This window comes from Aptenodytes forsteri, unplaced genomic scaffold (genome assembly GCF_000699145.1).
Source record: "Aptenodytes forsteri isolate BGI_AS27 unplaced genomic scaffold, ASM69914v1 Scaffold200, whole genome shotgun sequence".
Lineage (NCBI taxonomy): Eukaryota > Metazoa > Chordata > Aves > Sphenisciformes > Spheniscidae > Aptenodytes > Aptenodytes forsteri.
Genome location: NW_008796187.1, coordinates 2,233,955 through 2,247,935, shown reverse-complemented (window position 1 = coordinate 2,247,935; position 13,981 = coordinate 2,233,955). Strand labels below are relative to the sequence as shown.

At 41.7% G+C, this 13,981-nt stretch overlaps 1 protein-coding gene across 1 annotated transcript in view; it reads right to left on the bottom strand.

Annotated features, from left to right (window-relative positions):
* SHROOM2 (shroom family member 2) overlaps window positions 1-13,981 on the bottom strand; it is an 82,719-nt gene that overhangs the window by 8,221 nt on the left and 60,517 nt on the right. The window contains exons 6-9 of the mRNA XM_019474260.1: window positions 11,775-12,533; window positions 7,393-7,944; window positions 6,297-6,477; window positions 1,323-1,595 (exon numbers count right to left, since the gene is read on the bottom strand). Of these exons, the coding sequence (XP_019329805.1) occupies window positions 1,323-1,595; window positions 6,297-6,477; window positions 7,393-7,944; window positions 11,775-12,533 (1,765 nt within the window). The remainder of the gene's footprint in view (window positions 1-1,322; window positions 1,596-6,296; window positions 6,478-7,392; window positions 7,945-11,774; window positions 12,534-13,981) is intronic.

Here is a 13,981-nt window from a genome sequence, read left to right as displayed (position 1 = left end):
GCTGAGGGTGGTGAAACACTGGCACAGGTTGCCCCGAGAGGTGGTGGATGCCCCATCCCTGGAAACATTCAAGGTCAGGCTGGACGGGGCTCTGAGCAACCTGATCTAGTTGAAGATGTCCCTGCTCATTGCAGGGGGTTGGACTAGATGACCTTTAAAGGTCCCTTACAACCCAAACTATTCTATGATTCTATGAATCCACAGCCTGTGGAAAAAATTCTGTTACAACACTTCGGTGGACTGCTGGCATTTCAGTCCACAGCTGCAAGCCAAAAATCCCACTTCACATTCATTTAACTGTAGCAGCTAAACTCACTTGACACATACCCACCCCCTGCCCTCTCTCTTTATTTTATTTATTTTAGCCTTTAAGTTTCGCACATGTCTACATCTCTTCTTTGGTGCATATCTGTATCGCTAGATATCTCCTTCCCAGCTAAGGCCTGATGGGATTTGGAGCTAAACAAAGTGCTGCCAGCAGAGGTGGGATCCATGAGGTAAGAGCACCTTGAACACTCCTGAAATTTTTACATCTGCTGGGATTCCTCCACATCACTACCAAGCTATTCTGCTTGGGTAAAACATGTTTTCTATTGAAAAAATTCTTTTTGCTATGCCTCCCTCCTGCCCCCCCCCCCCGCCGCTCCTTTACCTCATTTTTTTCGGATGATATCTCCTTCCCAGCTAAGGCCTGATGGTTGGAGCTAAACAAAGTGCTGCCAGCAGAGGTGGGATCCATGAGGTAAGAGCACCTTGAACACTCCTGAAATTTTTACATCTGCCCCCCCCCCCCCCCCCCCCTTTTTTTTTTTTTTAAGACTTGTCCTTCTGTCATTTCTTGCTCTTGTTCCTTGCTAGGCATTGTGGAGGAAGCTGTAGTAGATGAGAAACATTTTCTTTGTAACAACCTTACAGATTTTTATCAAGATCCTTGATGAGTATGAAGAAGTCTAAGCTTTCTGTACTACAGCACAAAGTGAAACTCCTTTTCCCATCTTGAATTGTTAAGAGTATTTTTGTTTGCCTCCTTTTTATGCTCTTATCAGTAGTTCCCCTCTTTCTTTAAACTTCTGCTAAGAAGTCTGTTTTCCAGTATGTTGCACCCCAAAACACCACTTTTTCTCAGCAAGCCACTTGTAGTTTCAGTATTGCAAGCAAAAGCAAGGCAAAAAGTTTTAAGAAATCTAAAGAAAATGGCCTTATGAGATTTATCCATTCACTATCCCTCATCTTGAGCTCTGCAATTTAGATAAACAAAACCAAGCAAAAACCCCCACACCAGGTTCACTAAATGCAGTGATATTATTATTGGCCTTTCTCACCCGTTCTTCTGGCGAGGTATTTTCATCCAGGTTATTAAGGGCATTTTCCACCCGGGCCAGACGACCTGATAGTGACAGCAGGAGGTTGACCACTTTGTCAAGGTCGCCGATAAACATCTTGAATTTGTCGAACTCATTTGGTTTGCAGACTTCTTTCACAATGGCCTCTACCTCCTCCCCCAGTATATTGTTTGCTTGGATGTCTTCCAGAAGTGTCTCCCGTGCTTCCCTCAGCACCTGCAGCTTCCTACTGATGCTGTCAATAAGTTCTTGCTGTGGAAAATAAAGGGGATGAGAATTTATTAGCACTACTGCATTTTTCCCCACTTCTGAAAGTCATGTCAGAAATCTAGGATTTTAATACATTGAAACTCCCACGTGGCTTTGACAATGACTGCGTTACAAATAAATATATGCCTAAGTATATGCTTAAGGTCTATACCTCTGGATTCTAAGGTTCAGGATGTAGGTCTACAATGCTCAGCTTGACACCTGTGTTAAAGCAATTTACCTTTGTGGCAAAAGATGAAGGACTCCCCCCGCCCCGCCCCAGCAAGCATTCCTGCTTCTTCTTTGAACAGCTTCAAAGCCTGCCATGGAGCAGCATAAAGTACAGTGCACCCTTTTCTCTCTAAATACCAGGTCCGTAATACCTTTCTGAAGAGCTACACTTAGGAAGATAAACAGTACCAGGAAAACAATCCTGTATTTTCCACATGATGCAGTTAAAACTAGGGCACTGCCTACCTTTTTCTTCCTTTCTGCATAATATTAACATCCCATAGTAGTCCTTCCACTCTCAGAAAATCTTAGCGTTAACACTGCCTTACAACATTTCTGTAGGGAAATCATCATCCCCGTGGGACAGAAGAGGGAACAAAATCTACTTCTGTATTGTACAAAGCAGCCCTGTGCGAAGCTGTGCAAAGTAGCTCTGCTAAACGACCAAACAAGCATCTTTGGCTATCACTGTCCTATGCCAGGTGAATATACCACCTCATCTGCAGTCTGTCGGGCTTTCTCTAGTATAATCCCCCATTGCCTGGTATGCACATGCCCTGGCTTAGAAAAAGCACGTCAGGTGCATCGCCAGCAGAGCCAGACTGAGAACCCAGATCTCCTCCCTCAGTGACCTGTGTTCCATCCGTGCTGCCCGGCTACCTCTCTGCGTTTGGGCAAGAGGGCTTGGTTCTTACGTGCCCATTAGCTTTCACTTGTGCACAAGGGGTGGAACTCAGTTCAGCTAGTTGTCCACACTAACATGAGATGAATCACACCCTAAAAATGCCTCACTAATTTAAGTGTAGATGCCTATTTAATATTCAGCTTATTTCAAGTAAGAAAAATTCCCAAAGCGTTCTCTAAACATACACCTCTTAGTACAACTTCTAAATGAAAATTACATCCTTTAAAATAGTCATTATTTCCACAGCATCCCTTCAATTTTTTTTGAAACAAGTTACTCATGACATTCTTTAGCAATTCTGCTTTCTAAATGCAAATCTGATTACAAGCCTTCACGATTACAGAGAAACATACTGATAGCAGCTTCCGCTCTCAGATGCCACTGAACAGTCATTGCCAATTTATTTTGGGAACAACAACAAAAAAAAAAGTCTGCCATATTAACAGAAAGCAACTACACCCTGAAAATCTAACAACCTTTTTGAAGGCAGAAATTCAACACATGGATTATCTGGGCCGGTTTCTCCTTTTTGATTTAATATACTCAGGCCAGGTTAATCTGGATTTGGGTTATCTGTCAGTCTGGGTGCCCAAGAGATTAAGGTAGTAAGCAGTTCTACAGATGCCTGCTTTACTGACTGATTAATCTGTAGGATTTGATTTTTCTCCCCCCTTCTCTCAATGCAAATGCAGTTTGATTTGGATTATGTAGGTCACAGTGCTACGCTCTCGTTTCCCTCAGACGACATGCACATGCACAACGCTGCTGTTTCAGCATGCGAAACACAACAGGATGCTGTTGTGCTCTATGTTACTATCTCAAGTTTTTCACTTCTGCAGCTGTGCTGCAACTTTCTTGAATGAAAAAAAGCCATACGAGTGCTCAACATTTACCAATCTGGTCTGACAATCCAGATCAGTGCTCTCATAAAGTTTCTTTCTTTAAAAAACAAAAAAAAAGCCATTTTCCCAGTGGCATCCTATTTAGATGTCCCCAAGCAGCTGAAGCTAGCCTCTAAAGGATCGCTTTTGCAGGTGAGAAGGCCATAAGTACTCGCCCCTCTTTAAGACTGTCATATCTATTAAGAACTGGATTATGATCACTGATTGCTTCCTACCCAGATGAAGCAGCCTTTGGATGCGGCAACTGCGAGCTCACTACATGCTTTTGCTAACCAGCAGAAAACCTGTATTACATTCAATATCTACTGAGCCAGAAGAGCTCGAATCTACATCTTGAAACTGGCAGATGAGTAATTTATAGCTGTGAATTCTGTACCAGTAAACAAGAAAACAACAAAACCTCATCTTTTTTCCAGTAATTCTTGCTGATCTGACTAGCAACACAGAAAGTAGCTTAGCAGAGTGCTGCTCAGGTGGTTCACTGCTTGGCATGCTTTATGTAAACTACTCTGCTGTCAGCTCACCACCCCATTTCACATGAAATTCAGGCCTAAAAGCAGAAGAAACTTGGCATTCCTTCAATTATTTTTACACTCTTCAGGAGTTGCTGAAACTTTCCTAAAGGCAAAGGAGACACTTGGCCACACATGGATTTTCCTTACTCCAAAACCCACTCCTGTAGTGTCTTCAACATCTGTTCAATATTTTATAGTTGTGGTAAACCTACATTAAATTCAGTACATGACACACACATTCCATTCCTGCTAGCTGGGAATACAGGGATCATCCCAAATTAAAAAGAACAGAAATAAAATTAACGACTCTATATGAATTTCCTATACTTATTTCAAAAGAAAAAAAAAAAAGCACCACACATTTCTGGTTTGCAGAGCAGAGAACGACAAATATTACAATCATTCCACAGTGGACTGCAATTAAGATATCTCATAACAGAACTGACCGATTTCTAGGAATCGAGGAACAGGTTCTGGGCGTATGCCTCCTCTAAAATAATTGAAGTCGTAAAGTGTGCTGTTAAAGTGTTCAGGTCCTTAACGATCCCTTGTTAAACTGTTGCCAAATATGTGAAGCTGGGCCAAGTTATATATTCTGGCTGTTTTATAAAGATGCCTTGACCCACTTACCATGAGTTTTATACATTTTCTGACAAGATCCAAGATGAAAGCCCACTGAACTGAGTGCTCGCATCCTAACGCATGTGAAGAAGCAGGGAGAAAAGTAAGCAGCAATGTGTGCGTGGCTATGACAATATGTATATTCAGAGAAGAAGATGGGGAAGCTCTGCTAAAAGCTCTTCACGAAATACTCCCTCTCTCATATGATTAGTGGTGTATACTGGGGCTGGCGGGATGGAGGGAGGAGTATGTAAAAGGTGAACATGATTTTCCTGTTAACAGACACCAACACAAATAAATGGCACTTTTGCTTATAAAAGTTTTAGTATTTAGTTTGTTGGGCAAACAAGAAAGGTTTAATTATAACACCCGCCCTATACATACACTCGATAATTAATGAGAAGGAAACTAATTCTAGCAAAAACAATGAACGTGACTGTCGTGTGGCACCAGATAAACCCAAATTATTCCAAATGCAGTGAAATCCTTAATTTGTCTAAGTAGTACAGCTGTTGGATTCAGCGGCTCTCTGGCGAGAGGGTAAGAGCAGCTCTCCCGCTGCAGCCACACCATGCCCCCGGCAGTGCACGCCGTATTGAACTGTGCGATGCAGTGGGGGCAGAGGGAAGGAGGGAAGGCTGAGGGAGAAAAAAAAATAAGCAGAGCGGTAACAGAAAACACTACAGCCCCCTCAAATGCAGTGGCATCCACTCCTGCACTGAACCAGAGGTGGGAATCTCCTAAGGAACCTCTCATTCTTAGCGACTAAATATATTCCTAATATTTAATTAAAAGACATTTCTTTGGGACTGGATTACCAAATGCACCCTGGCAGTTGATTATTAAGCAGAAAGCTGACTTTAACAGAAAAGACTTGCACACCACTGCATTACTGGCTTAGGTAAACAGAGTTAAACTACATCACTTTAATTGATCAGCAGACCATTTCCTCCAGCTTAGCCGTAGTGGGAACTACGATTAAAATATTTTGTGCCAAATCACTAATGAGATGAGTGTGATGATTTTAACATAGGACAACACTTTCTCAAACCACAGAAATGTCATTATATCATCATTTTAATACCTAGGGGATTATGTTGACCTTAAACCAGAAATAAAACACCAAAGGATGGGGATGAACAAGAGTGGAGAAGACTGCCTCCCTTATAATGAGTAACTTCCACTGAATCCACCAAGCTGATTAGCTGTCTCCCACCACTACTGTTATTAATTTGGGAGGTAGGAGAAATAGAGGGCAAAGTGGTTTGTTGCTCATGAAAACAAACAAACAAAAAAAGGGGGTGTGGGTGGCAGTGTATGTGTTTTTTCCTCTCTCTCTCATGACAAACCCAAATCCTGGACCTAAATTTCAAAAAGATGGAGCAACTAAAACCACCACCAGTTACAGTGGGATACATAAGCACTACTGTTTCTTTATATATAGGAAGTGAGAGAAATACACTAAAATCTCAAATGGAAAACAGTATTTGAAAATAACCTCCCCAAAACTCCCCTTGGGAGTATCAAGCTTGTATCAAGCTGCAAAAAGCACATACTGTTTCTAAATTCACAGTAGGACACTTAACAATCCCCCCCCCCCAAAAAAAAAAAAAAAACACAGGCTGATTTTCCAAGTGATCCTGTACATCTAGAAGGCCTTTTACTTAGGGCTGTTTACCTAGCAAATTCACAGTTATTGAAATGCACGCAACCGAGAGCCTCCCATTACACTTTTAGAAATGTCTTTTACCTTCTTTTCTGACAAGTCATGATCCAGCTCATCTTCAGAGTCATCCTCGCTCTGCTGCTGTTGCTGCTGCTCCTGCATGTCCTTCATTTTAATCAGCAGCTCTGCCTTCGGTGCAGATGTGCTGTAGTAAGTAGAACTGGTTGTCAGGGAGATGGCAGACGGCGCACTCTGCTCCTCTTTCCTGGTAAAAAAGTCAAAACTTTCATTAACTGCCTTGACACCCTAATCACTGAAAAGAAAGGACAATCTTTTAGAGCCATCATTTCACCAAGCAAGCAGAGGGTTCAACAGAAAGCCATTACCTATGGAAATAGGATAAATACATACTGGTTGTGAAGAAAATTTGTGTGAACTCAGCACATGCCTACGAAAAGCTAGAACTGAAGTAGTGCAGAAGACCTTTCCCCATTACAATGAGTGAAATGGACCTAAGGTATCTCAGCTAGAAACCAAATGTAAAATTACATTTTACTAAGTAGTGCAAAGACCTCAGTTGGCATAGAGAGTATCCTTTCAGACTGCCAAATGCGGGATACTACAACATAAGTATTCATCTTTGATTATGGAATTACACGTGAACTGCTCGAGAAGGCTACAACTTAATTTGATAACTCATATCAAGAAAACAAAAGACCCACAGAACATCAGCATTGATGAAATTTAAATCTTTTCTTACTTTGTTCTCATTCACTTCCAGGAAATGCCTCATGCCCACTTCAAGTTGCCTTTGTAAATTTTCATCACATAAAAAAGGCTAAAATATTGTTCCTTCTCTATGCAGTTACTAGACCGGATGATCTCGGTAAAATATCTAATCACTATGACATGGGAGAAGTTAATTATTCCTTAAGTTCTCAGACAAACAGTTTTCAAGCAGGTCTTGGGAAACTTTTCGTATTGTACAACACCATTCTTTTTCTGTCATTAATGGTACCGTTAGCAGTATTATGCTTGACTGCTATTCTAATGGAAAAGTCTTAGAAAAGCCCCAAACCGCAACAGCAGGAAGATCTTCACCTTCAGTCCCCTAGGAAAACTGACACACTTTGGACAGCAGCTTACAAGGAACCACTGGCCTACAGAAAGTAATACTCACTTCTCCTCTGAAATTTTTGGAGAAGGAACTTTTGGCAGGAGCTTCCTGCGCTGCTGAGCTTCTTCTAGGAGGTGTTCATCTTTAGGGAATATTCCAACCATCAGATCCATTGTTGTTTTTATTTTCACATTAGGATCTAGTATGTCTGCCAGAGATTTATCTCTTCCCACAATCTCTCTGGCTAGTTCCTCTGACTTCCAGTCTTCAAAGGTCTTCTCTTTGGCCTTTACATAGCTGACTGCTGGCGTGGCAGCACTGCTGTCCTTCAAGTTGCTCCCAGGTTCTTCAGCTGGTTGAGGGTCAGCTGGTTTGGTTCTGGCTTCTGGCTCTGGCTCTACACCTTGCCTGGTGTAAGCACAGAATCGTGAATAGGATTGCTCAGAAGTGCTGAGTGTTTTAATTTGGTCCTTTTCCAAACCACTGGGTAAAGCAGGAGGCTCCATAGTACTGACAAGACTTTGCCGACTCTCCTTCTCTGCGCTGCTCTCAGAATGAACTATCTTGATGGGAACCATTTTCACTGTAGTATTGTTGTCTATAACCCTTTCAATTCTGGAAAATAAGGAAAATTCATGTTTAGAAATGGAAGAACCTTACACCTCAATTCTTATCTGTAAATCAGAAGGGAAGCCCAAACATGAAAAAAGGTAGATAAGAGATCTAGGTAACGGAATATTCCTTGCACTGTATCTCAAACCCTATTCTGCCCATGCACTTCAAATAGCATTAGTTCATTTGTAAGTAATCCTAACATCAGCCTTGTGCGACACTCACGGTACAGGACTTCTGTTTGTTTCCATGAACTTGAGGGTCCAATCTCAGCAGCCAGGCCCCAGATTTGAGACAGTGCTGCTGAACCGCCTTTTACCCCTTTGCTGCCACACATACGGATGAAAACACACCTCGAGCTCGACCTCATTGCTTCACACAGATCCAACAGTGGCCTCAGCTTTTGGCCTGACAGGCGGCTTAGCTGCCTGGGGAGTTTGTGATGCCCTCACATCAATTCCCAGCTCTTCCAAGGGAAGAGACAACAGACCAGATGGAAGCATCCTGCAGGCTAGGTCTTTGCTGAGCTACAAGAATAACAAATAATCACACATGGAAAACCTGGAAATCATTCAAAACTTAATTACATGATTAAAAAAAAAAAAATCTGTATTTGTAAAATTTCACACAAGATACAGAAATTTAATAAACAGATCCCACCACAGTGTCCTAGTTTTCTACTTAAAGGAGAGAAACCAGCCACTGAAGAGGATAACACACAATTCTGGATGCTCCTTTTAAGGGAAGCTTATAGCAAAAATTCTGTACTGCATAGCACAAAGGGTCACCTCGGACATTCACTAAGGCAAGCTATTTAAAGGGGAGGCTAACTTAGATTTTTAAATTGGACAATAACATGTTAAATAACATTACTGAAACATCTGTACTATATGTAAACCATATAAGAAACTGAAGTCTAGTTTGGTGGTTTTGAGTTTGCAGAAAGTTTAAAATTATTGTCATAATGTGGGTTTGGAAGCTCTACAAAAAGTAAAGGAACATTGCCTACTAGCTAAAATATCTGGTTTCATCTGGCTGGGTTGCTTGCCGCCTTTCAGATAAGTGAGCAAGACATACTACGGCTCTTCTCCTCTAAGTGTGGGTGTGTCACTTTCCTTAAAAATAAACTTATACTTTGTTGTCCTGCACTTTTCTTTCGTAGGGAATAGCAAAATCTGTTTGACTTCACAATTTTCAGAAGTATCATCTTATATTTTAAAGGTGTATTTGCTTTGAAATGAACGTGCAAGCCTCCCAATAGGTATTTACTTTCCTCAAGTGCTTTGCAGACATGCTTTGGCACACTGATCCAACTTTGGGGGCAGGTTTTCCAGCCCATGCTGAACCCCCCCAATCCCATTCGGTCGAGGTGTTTTCATTTAAGGCAACTGTCATTTTAAAGAGCTCGCTCCTGTGTCTGCCGCTCAGCCCCAGCTCCCTGCCTGCAGACACGGGCTCTCCTCCTGGCTGCAGCAGAGCTGGGCAGAGGCCCGCCACTGCCCCCGACCCTTTCTTTTGTTTGTTTTTAACTAAAGCCCACATCTTTTGGACTCCACTGGACTGTGAAGAAGAACACATTTTTGAATTTGGGGGAAATACAAGATGCGTGCATAAGTGTGTGTAGGGCAACTGGAAGAGCTGACTGCAATTCTTTACCTAAAATGTCCGGTATCTGTTTTGAGATCTCTGAGTACATTCCTCTCAGCCTAGTAAAAGATTTTCCAGATACTTAAGGCATCATCAAGACAACTGATTTCAGTCAGAGCAGAGACAGTTCAACACCAGGTGCAACAGAAATTCTGTTTCTGCAATCACTATCCTCCTGATTTCTGAAGGTTTTCCATTTGTGGAACTGTGGCATGAAATTTTGACTTGCAGCAACTCTGCTTGTGGCCATTACGAAGCTTTACTCCAACCACGAGCACAGTCACTCCTTGACCTGAGAGTACGTTTACTGGAAATCTACTGATGCACATCTACTGATGCACTCTTTTCATCTTTATTATTGCTAAACAGTTGTCTTTAGAAATAGCTGGGTTCTGCACACCACCAATATTTCTCCACACTACATTGTTCTACCTAAAACGCTGCACGAAACCCTACACGCTCACTCAGTTTATCCTGTTGATAAACAAGACACCTTTCTTAAAGAAGAGTGAACAGCTACATGGTGACATCATCAAACATTAGCTGCCCACAGCATGCAAACTGGCTCATATGCAAGGAGCCAACAGAATTAATAAGCCAGATCTAATTAATTGCATATTAAGATAAATCTGCTTGACATATTTTACTCATATGAAATAAATTCCATATAGTAAATACCATATAGAAGGTTCAGAGGTATGGCCTGCATGTCTTTCATTTTTTGCTATACCTGTTTTATTGAGTAATGTAATTATTAACTGAGGACAATACATGGTTCACAAACAAGAGCTGTCTGGGCTTAAGAATTTTAAATGGTAACAAAAGATTTGCAGGATAAGTGTATTATCATTCAGATATGGGCATATAATTAGGCACACCTCAGTGCTCACTTCTACATTAAAACTTAGTAAGAAGGAAGGACAAATACAATTAGCTTTCTATGCATCCTTAGTATCTATCCATAAAGCAATACATTAAGGAAGTCAAAGCACTACATTAAGGAAGTCATTACTGTCATCTACCTTTGCACACAGATGCTAGGGTTCACATGACATGTTGCACTTTTCATAGTAAACTGTATTACTTCATGTTAAACACACTGCAGGATGAAATCTCATTTTTTTCCCTCTGGTTATAAGAGAAAAAGTATCAAGGCATGTTTAGGAAAAAAAAAGTGATTTATGTTTTCTATGTCATAAGGCACACTGGAAAACAGCATGATTGAGTCTATTCAACTATTTACATTACAGCAGAGAAAAGTTATTCCAACTACTTTTGCTCAGCGAAGCAACCTCTGCATTCATTCAGCTCCGAGGTTTTGTTTTCATTCTTTAACCATGAATTATAGTGCTGAAGGATTTATGAAAACAAGGATTCCTGAGTTTCCTGGAAGAGTTTGTTATCTTGTGGGAGAATAACCTTTTATGATGTTAGCAGCATATGACAGACACAGCAATCAATTAATTTCAGTCGGTTTGTCTAATTCTGAGTTTATCTAGCCTGGGAAAGGACTGACGTCCTCCTGCTGAATCTTCAGCCCATCTCAACACAAACAGTGCTGTGGACCCCTCTGCAGACTACCTGGAGTGCCACGTTTCATTGTAAAAGCAACCTGAAAACAGTCATGATTTGGCAGTGTACCTTACTGTGTGCGCTTTCAAAACAGATGTTGTCACAAAGGATACAGCTTCCCTTCCCACATCTGCTTTGTCCCTACACCAATTCATATTCAGACTCGGGTGGGGGAAATGATAACAGGGAGAGGGAGTCTGATGTTGTCACAAAGGATACAGCTTCCCTTCCCACATCTGCTTTGTCCCTACACCAATTCATACTCATATTCAGACTCAGGTGGGGGAAATGATAACAGGGAGTCTTCTGATTTCGCCCAGACTTACAGTGGAAAATCCATCTGAATCCATCCCTTTCATTTTCTACTAACTACCAGCTGTAACACCTGAGCAGCGTCAGTCAACTAAAAGAAACCACAGACCAGCTGAAGGACTTTAATGGTACCAATTGGAATTTCACACAAGTCTTAGGTCTCTTTAGGACATGCTGCAATGGCTCATGCTTAATGAACCCAAAGGATGTGCTTTTAGTAAAGAAAATGAACAGTCAACCATTAATAAGGTCTAACTAGGCAAAGAGTGTTAATAAAATAGTAAAGGAGTTACATCTAGTACCTGGTGGGGTTCTCATCCTGTAAGGACACAGGAGGTTTATCAGTGAGCTTCTGCGGTGCAAACTGAGGAGAAGGGGACCTTGATGTCTCCATGCCAGGTTTTTGAAGATACCGATACTTGGAAGATAATACAGACTCAGACCTAAGGTGCGTTTTTTCTTCTAAGTGCTGACAAACATTCTCCGTGGATGATGCTTGCTGGAGCTGCTGTGGATTAGCACTCTTCAGTTTTCCATTGAAAGCTGCAGGACTCTGACAGAGAGAGGAGTGACTGGCAAATACTTCAGCAGAGCTGGGGGACGAGGACGGAAAGGGCCGGCTGGGCACTACCAGCAGAGATTCAGAAGAGGCGCCGAGCGACGGTGCAGAATTATCCGGTCGCTTGTATTTATCTCTTTTAGGCGGTGGCGGCCTCTGAGGAGCAGGTCCACGCTTCTTGTTCAGCAGCGCCGACTCTACCCTATGGTTTTCCTCTCCTTTGCCCCGGGACAGACAGGAGTGGTTCTCGTTCAAGGTCTGTGGCTCAGAGCAGGGGAGATGAGGCAGGCTACGATCCTTGCTCTTCTCGTTCACGTTTTCCTGAGAGTATCGGTAATCACTAGGCAATGTCCCAGACCTCCCCCGGCTCTCATGAAGCAGAACTGTAGGCTCTCGCACATGCAAAGGTCTGACAGATGCCTTCCACTTGTGGTCTAAATTCTGGTCCAGCTGATCCCTCTTCTCCCGTGGGTTTTCCCTCAGGGCCCCTGCGTCAGCTTGCCTAGAGAGAAGAATACATCGTTAGTATGCTGCTGATTTATTTCCTTCGGCATGAGGCCACCGCACTGATCCAGGAAGCTTGAACATTTGAGATCACATCCAACATTTAATTTAACACCAACTCTTCCGATCTATGGTAACTGTACGGCACAAAAACATCCTCTCATGTATGGGCACACACGGCGTACCTAATCTAACGTGATGAGTCAAAGCATAATGTCAGGCTATATTAGGGTATGGAGCGCCACAGGATGCGACACAACCTTTGGGTAACCCGAGGCGCTGCAGCATGCACGGCGTAGTTAAATGCACAGCACACCTCCAGCGCTGATGTATGTGGCACAGGCAAACGTGCAAACGTTGGGAGAAAATACAACTGCCTCAAGAAGAGGAATCCTAATACTAACATTTAATTCTCTTCTTGCTTTAGAGCCAGTAACGAAGTGCGGAAAACAAGTTTCTTCTCTATGTGCAGAATTAATACCTCAGTGTCATTTTAAATGTGAATTGAATACCATGAACTTTAATTATGAATCTGGAGGTTGAATTTTTGCATAACTGGTAAAAATGAAATGAGTGCAAAGAAAATGTTTGCCAAAGCTAAAAAACTGGGATAGGGAAAATGAACATCTCCTGAAAAAAAGGCAGAAAAGGAAATTTAGAAAGGACAGTATTTTCCAGTCGGGCTTATTTTAAACTTGAACTTCTTTTGCCCTGTCAGCACAAATGACAAACAATGGCCAAAAAGGCCTTATCTTAGACAGAAATATTTTTGGGTTTCTTCCAATTTTACACTCTCTACTTCTCTAGCCAGGAAAGAGGCTTTCGCAGCTCCAGGCTTGTGCTTTGCCACAAGACATGTAGTTCATTTGTGCTCACCAGATAGAGACAAATTGGGAAAGAAACAGAAGGCAGGGAAAAAAAAAAAGTACCTCTGGAGCCCCGAGAGGAGACAGGTTTGCTCTCTGCTTAAAGAAGGCTGAAGAGACACTGTGAGCTTAGAAAAGAAGCTGCAACAGAGAAGTAAAAGGCTTCAGAGAGCTGCTAACATCATTTGTGCTACCGACAGCGCTGGCGTCTGTATTTTGAAATAGTAACCCTGTAGACATGCACTGCCCAAGCTTTCTTTCGAGGGGACTGTGAAAGAGGCATCTTTCTCAGCCTATTTGTGAAGTAAGGTTAACTTGAATTTTCAACGTAAACAGGTTATTAACCTTACTGTACCAGTTTTGAGAATAAGTCTATAGGCGGTTAACATCAGTGTTAAACGAAAAATGAAATTTGAGATAAAAGCACACAAGTAATAGGTTTTATTGTATAAAATTCTATAATTTTATATATAAATATATATTATAAAATTATATAATTTTATAAGTCCATTATAAATTCAAGAAGAAAAAACATTTGGAGCAATTACACACTGCATTGCTATTTTAATTAAATTAAAAC